At 40.6% G+C, this 14,888-nt stretch overlaps 1 protein-coding gene across 3 annotated transcripts; it reads left to right on the forward strand.

Annotated features, from left to right (window-relative positions):
• Positions 1-30: 30 nt before the first annotated feature.
• Positions 31-12,113, forward strand: deaf1 (DEAF1 transcription factor). 3 transcript variants are annotated; one of them, XM_056387040.1, is made up of 14 exons: positions 31-700; positions 811-1,083; positions 2,068-2,222; positions 2,702-2,828; positions 3,099-3,248; positions 3,699-3,838; positions 4,239-4,304; positions 5,470-5,517; positions 6,243-6,366; positions 6,729-6,875; positions 8,925-9,220; positions 9,404-9,502; positions 9,698-9,787; positions 10,304-12,113. In XM_056387040.1, the coding sequence occupies exons 2-14, from the start codon at positions 885-887 to the stop codon at positions 10,403-10,405; spliced, it is 1,743 nt and encodes a 580-aa protein (XP_056243015.1). In that variant the 5' UTR covers positions 31-700; positions 811-884; the 3' UTR covers positions 10,406-12,113. The 3 variants fall into 3 exon arrangements, with proteins under 3 accessions (XP_056243015.1, XP_056243014.1, XP_056243016.1); XM_056387039.1 differs by having other exon boundaries at positions 31-1,083; XM_056387041.1 differs by having other exon boundaries at positions 31-1,083; positions 2,068-2,165.
• The last annotated feature ends 2,775 nt before the right edge of the window (positions 12,114-14,888 follow it).

The following is a 14,888-nucleotide window of genomic DNA, read 5'->3' on the forward strand; positions in this document are numbered from 1 at the left end:
AAAAAAAAGTGAATATTTTATTTTGATATAAGTAAAAAATAATGAATTATAATTCAATAAAAGCCTCTACAAGACTCCAACAATACATCACATCAGTGTCATTTCAACTGTAAAAAATATAATATTCATTTTACTCAGTTAGTTGTACCATACACAGAGGACTGAAACCAGGATTTCAGAAATGCTGAGGTCACATGTCCCTAAACCAAGTCTCCATTTTAATCTTATCATTTTCAATTAGATTTTGTGTCTTTTTTACTTAATAACACACTGAATCAGCAGCTGCTTTATACCCTCAGGAGCACTTTGTTCATATCTGAGGGTAAACAGGATTTATTTGGGAAAACTTTTGTGTTTGTTACTTTCAGAAGCAAGTTTCAGATGAAATCAGGGGTTGGGTGAATATATACAAACTGGAAAACTGTTTATGAATTAATCGTCAGCACAAAAACAAAGTTACAACAGCAAATAATTCTACAGCAAATTAATTTAAAGAATGTAAACACTTGGGTTTGTTGATATGAACTCGGAATACAAATAAATTATCTGTAATTTTTTTTTCTCTGATCCTTATTTCTGTTTTGGCCGCTGTGTGTCGCTTCGGGTCGAGTCGTGTTTTTCCGGCAGTATCCGGTGCATCTCTTTCCTCGACTTCATGAAAAAAACAAACAGTCGGGCTGTCTTCCTCCCACCGCATTAGGTCTCCTGATTCCTTAACGTTACCGTATATTATATGGGAGGAAATATTACTAATTCATCGATTATCGTTAACACGTTCTGTAATTGCGGTTCTTCTCCGGTTCGTACCAGGCTCGGCTGCACTCGGACCCCGCTCTGCCCCGCTGCTGCTCGGTCACATTCGGCTGTTGTCGTTCGGCGGAAGAATGGACGAAGCGGACTCGGCCACGAAGGCGCTCGGGCTGGATGAACCGCCCATCGGCGGGCCGCCGGTGGAGGGAGTGGGCTCGGATACCGAGTCGGAGGCCGAAGTCACCACGATGGCGGTGATGGCGGAACCGGGAAACATCGACATGGGAGCCGAGTCCCTGCCGAACTCAGACGAGGCCGAGGCGGCATTTGCAGGTGAGGCGGGCTTTAGCTAGCAGTAGGCCGCTGCTGTCCGTGGTGGCGCTAAAATACAAAATGATGACAATGTTAGTTAGCTTCACGTCGTTTGTGGAAGGGGAGAGCTCAGACCAATGAGTGTATATTAAGACAAACTGGTTTTAATTTAATTTAAATCCTCTTGTCGATAAAAGTGTCCCTGTAACGATTCTAACATGCAACTGCAAACAGCTCTTCAACAATAAGTCAACCACCGTAGCTTCTGCACGTTTGTGATACACGATAGTTTTGCATATTTACCAAACTACATTCAATCTTTTCGCAATTTAACGATTTGTAACATTGATAGGATATTCCTTATTTATATATAAAAGTGGACATATCCTATTCAATTTATATTGGGCTCTCACATTCGGCAAAGATAAATAATAAATTGATAATGATAATTAAAAAAATTACCACTTTTAGATGTGGAATAAAAAATAAAATAGTTTATATAACATTCACATCCTGCTGTAACAAATACTGAACACAGTAGACCATACACTGCATAATTTAATTGACTATCTGTGCAATATCACTTATCTGCTGCTATTTTCTTGTTTGTTATATTTAATGTCTAATAGTACATGCTATATTATTATATTATTAATAATCTTTTTTAAGTACTTGATATCTTATTTTTTGCAGTTTTTCCGTCTTTGACTGTCCACTTTGCTGCTGTAACACCAATAAAGGAATATCTTATATCATCTTAAATTTTTAACATTGAAACTAGTGATTTGACTGACTCAAACACACAATAGAAAATAGCTTCTGATTCTGGTTATGTTGATTGATTCTCATATTGCCCTGTATAGCTCTTAATGCTGTCATCATAACACACTCAGTTTGGATTATTTTCTCCTTACTTGGCAGGTGTACTATTGTAGCTATGATGAAGTAGACGTACTGATCTGAGGATGTATGTGCAAATATTTTGAATCTCTCGTTGTTGATCAGAGGTGACGGCGGTGACGGTGGCGGATGTTCAGGCTGCAGAGGACAACGTCTTCACCACAACCGTCGCCACGTCAGGAAGCCTCCCTGAACACGTGCTGGTAGATCAGCAACACACACTGATGGTCACACCCACTGCATATGATCAGTGTCACTCTGTATGTACAGTCTGTGCCGTCAGATTAGATGAGAGCAATAATATGGTCAAAGTGAAGCCTTCATTGTTTTCATCCTGCTTCCAAAACCCTTTATAAGCAGCCTGTGCAGAGCTCAGCAGGAATAAGAAATACATGTTTTGATCATTTGTGCACATTAAATTACAAATTATTCATTTTTATCCTCACATTAATCATTCTTCAGCGTAATTCATGCTCCAGAATGCTGCAGGTGCACATCTGTAGACTTCTGATTTAGAGATCTGGCAACTTTTTAATTCCAATTTAATTTAATTATTTGATGTTGGTGTCTAACATGTCTTTAATCCACCTACAAGAGCCCGACAGGTCCAGTACAACCTCAGTCATTGTACTTCCTGTGCTCCCAACGCCCTCTGCTGTCAGACAGTTGAACCTCATATACTACACCATCTTTGTGTTTATACTGTGTGTGTGTGTGTGTGTGTGTGTGTGTTTTACAGAGTGGGAGGACAACCCTCCAGCTGGGTGAAGGTCTCAGTACCCAGAAGGCCACTTTGATCGTGGTTCACACCGACGGCAGCATCGTGGAGGCAACTGGCCTCAAGTCTGCCACCGCCATTGCACCAGGTGTGTGTGTGTGTGTGTGTGTGTGTGTGTGTGTGTGTGTGTGTGTGTGTGTGTGTGTGTGTGTGTGTGTGTGTGTGTGTGTGTGTGTGTGTGTGTGTGTGTGTGTGTGTTACACTACTGAGAAGATCCTGCTGTCTCTGAGGCGTCCACATTGAACCAAGCTGTTAAATAACAACTATAAAAACCTGAACTTGAAGCACAGTGACGTCCACCACTCTCTCTGAGACCCATCTGTGTCTCTTTTGTTTTGTCCTCCTGTGCGTCCCTTAGGTCAACAGACCACGCCCACCCCGCTGACCCCACCCCAGGACAAAGACTCCTGCTCTAAGTACAACTGGGACCCCTCGGTCTACAACAACGAGCTGCCAGTCCGCTGCAGGAACACCAGCGGAGTCCTCTACAAGAACCGACTGGGATCAGGTGATTACCTGTAGTCAGAGTAACGTTATCAGTCTAAACCAGGATTTAAACCAGGCTTTCTTCAGTAAGCCAGATTTATGTTCTGTTTTAGTTACTATTGATACTTATACCTCCAGACGAACCTGGTCCTGGTCCGGTTAGTTTTCAGGCTTAGCGTCACCTCAGGCTGAACCAGTACTACAATGTACCACCCTGTTTTCCCCAAATTCCTCCTTACACTTCTTCTTTACTGCCAATTTACTGTTCATGTCAGATTGATCACATTTTGACAGACTGTAAGCTGCAGAAATTTCCAACTAAAAATAAGTTTAACACAGCTTTAGCTCTGATGATTCATCCTGCAGAGTTTCATGTTGATCCAAAACTTTTGCCTGAGTATAATTTGTCCTGTTATTACCCCTCCACACTGACTGTTGTGTTGTGTTGTGTGTTGTGTTGTGTTGTGTTTAGGGGGTAAAGGTCGTTGCATCAAACACAATCAGCAGTGGTTCACGCCCACTGAGTTTGAAGGTCTGGCAGGAAGAGCGAGCAGCAAAGACTGGAAGAGGAGCATCAGATACGCCGGCAGACCTCTGCTCTGCCTCATACAGGTACTGCTGCACTGATACGCCGGTATGAATAGGCAAAGTTTATTTATACAGCACCATCCAGAGACAGGGCAGTTCAAAGTGCTTTAAATAGAAGATAAAGATGACAATAAAATAGCATTTAAAAAAAACAAAAAAAAACCAAATGTGAATAATTAAAAATATTTGAATAAGTCATATCAAGATTGCATAAAAAATCAGGTAAGAAACTGAGAAGTGCTGCAGTAATAAAAGGCATTAAAAACAAGGAAATGCAAACATGGCACAAGATTAAAACGATGCATTACAGCTACTTTATGACTGCTGTACTACACACTGTTACACTGTGTGTGTGTGTGTGTGTGTGTGTGTGTGTGTGTGTGTGTGTGTGTGTGTGTGTGTGTGTGTGTGTGTGTGTGTGTAGGAGCGTATCCTGAACCCCCACGCTGCCTCCTGTACCTGTGCAGCCTGCTGTGACGACCTGACGGCGGTGAGTCGGTTCAGATTGGGGGGGCGGGGGGGCTGGTTTCACAAAGACAGACTTTGACTGTGGTTTAGACAGACTTCAGATAAACGTTTAGTTCTTGACAATCTAAAGTTGCACTGTGGTACAATGAATTCTGGGTAAATAAAGACTTTAAAAAAAAAAAAAAAAAAAGGCTGACCCCCTATTTATGCGTTTACCTTCAGCAGAAAACGTCTGTCTCCAGGAAGAATTCAACAGTTAAAAGGACGTTTTACTTGAAATGTGAAAGAATACAAAGAACAAATCAGATTTGGAAAAAAATAGCCGCGATCTCTTAATCTTTGTTGTAGATCTCTTTATCTTCTCGTTGCTCTCTCCTTAGCCTGAAATGAATCAGTCTTCATCTTTATGAAACGGTCTGACTTGCTTTAGACTAACCTATGAGCAAAAGTAAGATTGAAACACGACAGACCAGTCTATAACACCTTTGTGAAACCCCTGGAGATGTAATGTCTGAATCATTTTCCAGTAAAATATTCAATAATTATCTGCTCAGTGTTTCCAGATCAGGCTGTTTATTTGAACATGCAGGTAAGAATAGTTTGCAGCGGCTTGTTATAATTTTACTTTACTTTAGATATTATTTGGACGATTTCCTCTGAAGCTTTTGGCCACATTTTGACAGACTGAGGGAATGATTGGCGTGACCGACTATGGTCTGAGTTCAGTAGACCTGACACACAGTGACGCATGATAACTGGTGACTAACAGATTGGATTTCAGTTTATTACAACCATATTATTTCATTTTCAAATAATTATTTGGTTACGAAGTCACAGCTGTGTAACTTTATTCAAAAACCTTGGCAGAGATCATTTCTTCCTTTACACAGCCTCGGACTATAAAGAGGAGAAGCTCTGGAGAGGCAAATTAGATCATTTTCTTCCTTCCCAGCAGCACAGGATAAAAACAAAAATGGATTTAAGGAAGAAAACCAGAAAGCCAAAATAAAAGATTAGGCCTCTTTTATGATTATTGGGTTGGTTTGAGGGTGGGGTTGTGGTATCTGGTGTCTGTCAGATCTGGCTCTGGCTCTGCGATGACTGGGGTGAACAGACAGGCTGAGGAAACACTTTGAGGACTAACCATGGATGTTAACCTGTGTCTGTCTGTCCGTCTGTCTCTCCAGTGTCCGAAGGATAGTGGAGAGACTCTGGCAGCAGAAAACATCAGTATGGTAAAAGTTCATTTTTGTTTTTTCTGTCACTGTGACCTCATCATCTCCTCCTGGTTTTAAACCTGTGATCCGTATCTGGTCTTTACATTGTAATCTCAGTTTGTATGACGATGTTGATTATACAATATAAAAGGAAAGGTTTTGCTGCTTTTCTCTGTATTATATCATTATAAATTGAATTTCTTTATGTTTTTTACTAAAAGAAACTGGGGACGACATTTTGTTTTGATGCTTTATAGACTGAGAATAAAGAAAGGATCATTAGTTGCAGCTTTATTGTCAAGTACAGATTGTTGACCCCAACTGTCTGGTTAGATAATCTTGTTTATTCATTCTTTAAACAGATTGTTCCTAATTTAGAAAATCTTTTCAACAGTTTTAGTGTTTTTTTTAATAGTTTTTAATTAAGACAAAGTTCTATTTATATTTATATTTAATATTTGACAACTTTAGCTTCTTTACTTCAATAAAAAAACAGTTTTGAAGTCAGTAAAAACAGGTATGTGTTGTTGAACTTGCAGCATCTGCCTCTGTTTTAAAACTTTGTTTACAGGAGAACAAAAAACAAAAGTCTGAGTAAAAGAAATGATTGTTCAGTCTTAATTTTCATTTAATGAGGTCTTCAATTTAGATTTTTGAAATGGTGCACGAACCCTGTTTATATTTAAGGTTCTGTAAAAACCATGTCAACTGCTGTTCCTTCCTTTCCTCTCTGCTCGGTCCAGACCGGTCCGGTCCGCCTCTTCGTCCCGTACAAGAGACGGAAGAAGGACACGGACCCGCCGCTCGTCCTCCCTAAAAAGGAACTTCCTGCCACCAAAAACATCACGCTGACCCCTGGGACCACATGTACGTCAGGTGACCTCAGTCTGAGACGTGTCACCCAGCAGAAGAACACTAACATTCAAACAGTTTGTGGTTCAGGATCAGCAGGTTCACGAGCTCGCAGTCCCAGCAGCTTGTTTTAAACAGAGTCACAGAGGAAGTAGTAGTTTGCATTTCTTGACCTTTGAACCCCTTAAAATTCCAATCACATTATTCACCACCATCTTGTAAAACACCTGAATTAAATTCAGTATTGAGTCACTGGAATTCATAAATTTTGAATGAACATATTGGATGTTCTGATGTTTGTAAGTTTCCATCGGATCTGTGGTGTGAACTTTTAAACCTTGTCTTCAAGTGTCTGACATGTCTGTCCTCCGCCACAGTCACCGTATCCCCGTCAGGACAGTTCACCACCGCCGGAGCCTTGACCTTCGACCGCACTCCGTCAGGTGACGCCACTGCCGCCGCCGCTGCCGCCGCCATCATCTCGGAGGGCTCGGCGCAGAGCGAGGTGTTCGCCAGCACTGCAGGTACCGTCCACCACTGATGCCACTTATTTTGAAGACTGTCCGTCATCTGTAGAACATTTTAAAGCTACAACCATAAGTCGATCAATCTAAATTTTATATTTTAAAACAAATTTCAGGCAAAAATTCAAACGTTCCAGCTTCTAAAATGTGACTATTCTCTGGTTTTCTTAGTCTTTTATGATAATAAACTGGATATATTTGGGTTTTTGAACTGTTGGTTGAACAAAGCAAGACATTTGAGGACATCATGGATCCCACAGTCCACAGATTTAACAAAATAAAACTCAAAATAAACTTTTTTTGTGCTCTGGGAAAATTTTAACAAAGATAAAACCCTCCATGGATTAAACATTTATAACAGCAACAGTAATACCTGACTCTGTCTGCAGTTCTATGAACACATCTTTTATAATGGTGGTCTATGGGGAAAAGGATTTTTTGGTTGCAATACCGTGAGTGACCACCGGGATAATTATCCAGCTCTCTTTCTACATCCATGGTCCCCCTCCTTAATGATTTGTAGAGGGGTTTCCCACAGACCCCTGCATTGCCGCTCACCTGCGGCCTATCAATCATCCTATCAGGCTCTCTCTGATTGGCTGTTGCGTTGCTGTAATGAGCTCTCAGGAGAGAGCGGGTGAATAATGAGGCGCCACCACCGCTTGCTGTCCTGATTTCTCTACCTGAAGATTACCGCCTCTTTAAAGGACCAATCAGAGATCTTCCCACATAGATGTGACACTGTGCAACCAAAAATGACTTGTTAAGTTTCTGCTCCACTTGTTTTATTATCAGATGTCTTTTATAATGACAGTGGAAACTTTTAGTTCTGTGTCCAGCTGTGTAAAAACATCTGTACTTGTACAGATAGTACTTGTACTTTTAAGCTCTGACTGAAAAAGTCCGACTAACTCCACCACTAAGGTCTGACAGTCTGTATTTATCCTGACAGTCAAACCCCAGGGCGAAGGAAAGTGTGTGAAGCAGCCGCCGCTGTGCGCAGTAATAACTGAAGGTTATTCATCATCGGCATAATCAGCATTTTTATCAGCTCCTCCTTTTGTTCTCATCTACATTATGATGGCAGGACAGAAACAGAAAAATGATCAGAGAGATTTTAGTGTGAAAATCAACCTGAGGTCGACTTGTCCGCCGGTTCCCAGTGGAAATTACGCTCCTTGATACCAATTGTACCAACTGACAACTCGCTTTTTTTTATCATAATCCTGTCAAATGACAAAACTCACTGCAGAAAAGTGACAGTTACACGCCGGCTTCTTTCTAGTAAAATAACGGGGAGATTTTCCATCAGATTAGGAGGAAAGTAAGAGTCCAGTTAAATAACGTGTTACTGAAAATATAAACCTCCGTTTACCTGCTAGAAGAACACTCGCACATTTTTCCCCAGGACGTGTTAAACCACAGTCGGAGATGGATGTCCAATTATTTTTGGACCGGTCTGTTCTCGGTGGAGCTCCGAGCTGTCAGACGTTATATGGTGTATGTGGGTCAGGGGAGAATGTATAGAGGACGCACAGACACACTGACCTGGATCTGCTGGTGTTTGATTCTACGTACTTCGCTTCTACGTTTTAATATCTGAGCTGCAGGTTGTTGAAACTGTGGGACTGATGCCAACCTCAGAGAGTGTGACAGCAGGAGCTCCGTCACTCTGTCAGCTGCTCATGGCTTTTCTTTTTTAAATTTATCATAAATTGAAAACTTTGCATTTTATGAAAACTTCAAACTGAAATCTGGGAAACGGGGATGAGCAGTTTACAGACAAGATTAAATAATCAGCAGTAATGAAACTAATCATTAGTGTGAAATAAAATCACCTGGACACACTTGAGCTTCTCACAGTTCAATAGTTGTTATAGCAGTTTTCAATTATAAAAGTTATATTATTTTTAATTCTTATAATCATTTTAATGAGCATGAGGAAGGTTTGATAATATTTGTTTATTAGACTGATCAATAATGAAAATAACTCATTGTTGTTTGGTGTCTGTGTAATTAATCTTTCTTCTTCTTCTTCTTCTGTCTCAGTGCTGACAGCTTTGCCAGCGTTGGCGGTGACTCCTCAGCCTGTTCAGGCCAAGTTGGCGGTGACGACGACACCGGCGGCGTCTCCATCTGCGGGGCTGGTGAGCGGGCTGGAGGAGGGGCCAATAGGGGGGGCGGGGCCGGCAGTGAGCGAGGGGCAGAAGAACACCTGGTTGTACCTGGAGGAGCTGGCCAACACGCTGCTGAGCAACGTGCAGCAGCTGAAGGCTCTGATCGAACAGGCCAAAAACTCCTCAGGGGACACGGCGGGGTTCAAAGGTCAGGGAGGGAGGAAGGAGGTGAGAACACACACACACACACACGCACACGCACACACACACACACACGCACACAGACTGAGTTTTAGATCAGCAGAATTAAATTATTACACAAATACAAATGTGTGATCTCATGTGAGCTTACTGAGTTACCTATTGAGTGTGTGTGTGTGTGTGTGTGTGTGTGTGTGCGCATGCGTTCAGTGTGGTTTCAGTCAGTCGTTTCAGAACCAGATTTCCTTTCAGCAGCCAGACGACCCTGAGGCCAAGAGGAGCTCTGACATCACTGAGATCATCATCAACGTATGACACACACACACACACACACACACACACACACACACACACACACACACACACACACACTTGTCTTTTTTACAAAGAGCAGCCCTCAAAGCTGTTCTCCAACCTGAGATATCCTGACTTCAAAGAGAAATCTGAATGAATTTTCTCTGCTCCTCTGTATTTAAACTGTGTTTTCCTGTGTTGCCTCTGCAGCAGATGTGTGTGAACTGTGGCCGGGTGGCGATGAGTGAGTGTACGGGCTGTCACAAAGTCAACTACTGCTCCACCTTCTGTCAGAGGAAGGTGAGACTCGCCTCGACGATCCATCATGTATTATTATTTATTATTTTTAACATTTATTTCACCAAGAAAGCGAATGGAATATATGTAGATATGTCGAATTTAAATATATGAAATATACATTTTTTATTTTATTTGTACATAATTGTAAAAATTATATGTGAAATCTATTTGAAATTGGAGCAATTTCATGTATTAAAATATATTTTTTTATCCTATACAAATACACACATTTATGTACAGTATGCTTGTATGGGTGACATATATGGAACCACTACTCTTGATATAGGGACATATACGTATATATATTACATTTCTGTATGAGTCAGGACAACATGTTCTCCTCTGCATCACAAGAATAACATTTGGAGCAAACTTGATATGAGTTCCTGTCTGGAGTTCTCCTCTAAATATGAATGGAGATGGGAGCAGGAGGGAAAAGAATCAGCTGATATTGTCACTGTATCAGGATGACAGTGTAAAGACACGTATGAATATAAACAGTGTTTTTCTCTGCAGGACTGGAAGGACCATCAGCACACCTGCTGTCAGTCAGCAGGGGGCGTGGCCGTCCAGGAGGAGGAGCCAATCACAGCCATCGACATGGACAAAGTGAAATGAAGGCGGTCCCGACGTCATCGCCGTCATCAGCTGATGCACACAGGAAGTCCTTACGTGGACGAAGAGGAAAGTACTCCACTTAACATCTCCTTACTGGAGCTTTTATTGTGAAAGTTTCCCCTCGGACCAGCATGAGAGGAAGGTCTGAGATCTCCTGACAGTTGAACTTGTGTTGGGAGTTTTCCCATTCACTTCTTGATCAACACACTCTGATCATCAAACTTCTGCTTCAGGAAACAGGAAACTGTCACACGCTGAACTGTACGTGAGCAGAATGTGGATAAACTCATCAATCGTTTTCCCCACTACTTTAATTGATTATTTTAAGAGTCACTAAAATGATGATTTTTATTCCTTATCTTCCCTCGGTGGCTGTTGTCTCTGTCGAAACATCCTCTTGCTGCCATTGTTTCCTCTTGATAAGCAGATATAAATCTCCAGAGACGTCCTGGGTAAATAAAGGTCGAACACATCAATAAAATAAAAAATAAGATTGGATTAAAACCCCACCCCATCCCGGCCAGTACTTTGATGTGAATTATTTATTGTCTTTTCTAAATGTTATCGTTGTGTTTTTGTTTATTATTGAGATTCATGTTTCACATTGTCAGATTTTAAAGGTTTTTCTTCCCTTTAAAACAATGTTTGTGGTCCAGTTCTTATTTTTTACATGTGAAAGTTTATGTTTTCGTCTGGTTGATCATCATCTTTCAGGACTTTAAGGCTCTGTAGTTTTCTCTGTTTACATGTGATTCACAGTCCGAAAGATGAAAACCAAAAAGCAGTGGCGTATGGAAGCTCAGAGCTGCCAGTATTTAATTTGCAATTTGTGTGCACGATAAACATGAGATGTTTGGCAACTCTGCGAGAAACCAGAGCAGTTGTTTAATTAGAAATTAGCTAAAATCAAGAACAAATGCACATTTTAAAGTCCAGCTTGCGGTTTAATTTTTAAGTTGAAGCACATTTTATTCATTAAATGGAAGTTAAATATTGTCTGTCGTTAACGGCAGCACTTTAACTCGTGACCTCATTTTGTCATTTAAAAAAAAAAACACTCCAATTTACAAGGTTTCTTCTTTTCTTCGAGCTAAAACAATACAATACAATTACATGAAGGTTTAAGTTTTTTTTGTGCAAAATATGATCTTTTCTGTACAAGACTCAGTGGTTCTGTAGTTTTCTGTTGCTACTACTATTTAATTTTCACATATCTAACACAATGTATTGTTTCTCTGTCAGAGCAGTTGAATGGTGTCCTCTGATTGGTGCATTTCAGCCAATCAGATGTGATGTTTCGACCAGTCGTTTTAATGTTTCACGTCAACAGATTTCAGGGGGAAACCTGCTGTTCGGGATGAAATACATTTATATTTTACTCTGATTAGAATTGAGCTAATATCAGGACAGAATTCACATTTTGCAGTTTCATTTCATAAGTTCTAGTTGTACATTTTCTGTTCACTGTCATCATTATTATTGCAGCATTGTGATTTATAGCACACTGGAGATTATTTTAAAATCGAGTTATTATTTTACTTTTTTTTTAATGAATTAAATTTACTTGCTTTATATTATTTTGGCAAAATGCAGAAATTTTATTTAAATTTGAATTCTGACATGTTTTCTATGCAGTGAACCTGAACTTCAATAAAATAAAATCTAAAAACTCCAAAGGAAAAAACCTTGGGAGGTTTTCTACCATGTATCACGCCGTCACTAATGTGCAATCTTTACAACTGTTTTCTATCATACTTTACCGTCTTTTCTTCTGTCAGCAGGATTCAGAAGAGACTTGTCTTCATTCATATCCACAGATGTTTAATTTATTAATGAAATGCAGATTTCAGGTTTTATTTTTATCCAACTAGTCTCTGAGGGAAAACGCAGCCTCGTTCCTCCTGCAGGATTCCCACCCGACAGGTTTGTGTTTTCTGTCTCACTTTTAGTTTTTGTATTCAAACCGTTTTCTGTGTTTCTGTGTTTAGCTGCTGGAGACAAGAGTTTAGTGTTTTTTTTTTTACATTCCTGACAGTCAGCACTCAGGTGATCTGTTGAGACCGACTCCTGATGAATTGCCGCAGACGTGATGACATTTGATTCTGCTGTGTCTCAGTCCCAGCGGCGCTCAGATGTCTGCTGCTGCTTGCTGACAGTGAAGGGGACCCCCCTAAGGATCAGACATTTCCTACTTTAACAGCCGGGTCACCTGAGCTGTAAGTTTGGGAAACTTTAACAAAGGAAGCTGGTTGTTTTACTGATGGAACACTACAAGTTACATCCACCTGTGCAGGGGGTGGGACCAAAATGCTCCTGAAAGAAACACGTTGCTGTTGTCAGTCTGTCCTCTGAGCTTTCAGCTCTTTTGACTCTGATGAGATCTGCTGAGAAGCTTTTAAAGCTTCCTGTCTTTTTGTCATCAAACTTTAAAGACCTTCAGATGACTTCGTGCAGGTCCAGATCCTGCAGGGACCCCGAGCACTCTGGACTCTGTCTGGAAAATAATAAGCAGTTCTGACGCGGTTGAAAAAGCAACTTAACAACCCCTGAAAACCTTTTGTTTTTTTTTTCCCAATCTAGTGGTTTAATGTCTCACCTTGTGCTGTGATGTAGAAGTGTGTGATGTGTGCACTGTGACATCACTGTTGGGTGTGGTTACAGATGCAGCAAAGCACACCTTGGTGCATTTTAACCTGCTGTTCGGTCGCCCTTTTATAATGGGCTTTGGTTTATTTCATACTTGTAGTTGAGAGTGTGCACAATTAGCACCTGTGATGCTCTCCAGTTACAGACCATCGGTGACTAACTTCTGTTTTCCGAGTTTGTCCTTTAGATTGCACTTCCCACCAAGTTTGCTATTTTTTTTAAGGCAATACACATTTTGCATGGGAGGAGGCACCACCTTAAAAGTTCCTGCTCTTCAGTAAACTCCACAGATTACATGACAGACTGAGACGATGGGCTGTAGCCTAGACACTGATATATTGTGTATCTGTGGCTAGTTTGTTTATACCCATACATAGGTGAGTGTACACTAAATACCAATGCACCTTTTTCCCAACATCTAAACATCTGGTTGATTTGACACCTAGCAGACATTTCTGAAACTCTGAGATAGAAAACCGAGGGGCCATATTCCCAATGCATCTTAAGACTAACTCCGAAGTTTACACGGCATATATGAACGTTTTCTCTGTCGCAGGATTGTCTTGCTAGGAGCAGGTGGTTGGAGCAGCGATTGTTGCATTTACAACTCAAGAGGATATGATACGCCATCTGGGCAGCGCTACTTCTTCAGGGCAGACTATACGTTACAATGACTTGCTATCGGAAAATGACGAGATGGGCCAGCCGGGCTGTGGGCTAGCCAGTTAGCATGCTAACATTGCACCGCTGGAGACAGCTCTTGGTGAGTAAAGGAGTGAAGTTTGATGCCAAACTTGCAGCATTTCTTCTGGACTGGTAAGTAAACACAATGTTAACATTAGCCAACACAAGCTAACATTATCTATGTAGGAACAGCAACATTTAAGCAGTAAAATACATCATTGCTCGAGTTACAACACTTTTTTGGCTACAGCTTTACTTGGTCTTGTATGACCACAAGCTTAAGGTGGCTAATGCTAACAAAATTACTGAGTCACTTCGCTAACTTAATGGCAGTGCTCTACCTGTGCTACTGTTACAGCACTAAATTAAATGCTAAACAATAGCGTGTAGCGTCACCCCATAACTGTCACCTGTTGCCAAAAATGTATTCTCGCTTTACGACTTCTAATTTTTAATTCACAAAGTGTTTTTGCTCCAACAGCTTCTAAGTCTGAAAGAAGTTAGAAGGAGTCAAGACCCCTGAGCCATAAAATCCTGCTCACTGGCAGCAAGTAATGATGGCGGCCATTTAATGGATTTAAAGGATTGATTCAGCTCACCAACAAGTTGAAGCAATCCAATAAAACTGGAGATGATGGCTTGAAGAATTGATGATACAATTTGATGGTCTCATCCTCACTCATGTGGCAGGATTATTCATCGCAAAACTGTGTTATCCAGACTTGTTTGAGGAAGTGCACATTAAATAATCATCAACTGCAATAAATATTTAAATAAAGCTGATTTCATGGCCATTGCTGGATTATCCAGTAAAATCGCTGCAATATGTAAAAATGATCACATCAAAGTTTGATCGTTTGTTGCCAGCTGTAAAAAATATCACACGCTGATAGTATTTGGTGCCAGGTACAATATAGTTGACAAGTCAATATTTTACTTTCATGAAAGAAATCCGTGACACAGTTTCTAAAATATCTATGATCCCTTGATGAAATCTCTTTATCTATCTAATGTAATTTAATTTGTTTCTCATTCTCTTGTGTGATGATGAATATTTTATTTCAACCATAGCAACAGGGTCAACCACTCCCCTTCTCTTAACTCAGGATTTCTCTTTGGGTTAGGGTTAGCAGCTTAGCAACAAAGTCGTCAT

Source organism: Seriola aureovittata, chromosome 10, assembly GCF_021018895.1.
Source record: "Seriola aureovittata isolate HTS-2021-v1 ecotype China chromosome 10, ASM2101889v1, whole genome shotgun sequence".
NCBI lineage: Eukaryota > Metazoa > Chordata > Actinopteri > Carangiformes > Carangidae > Seriola > Seriola aureovittata.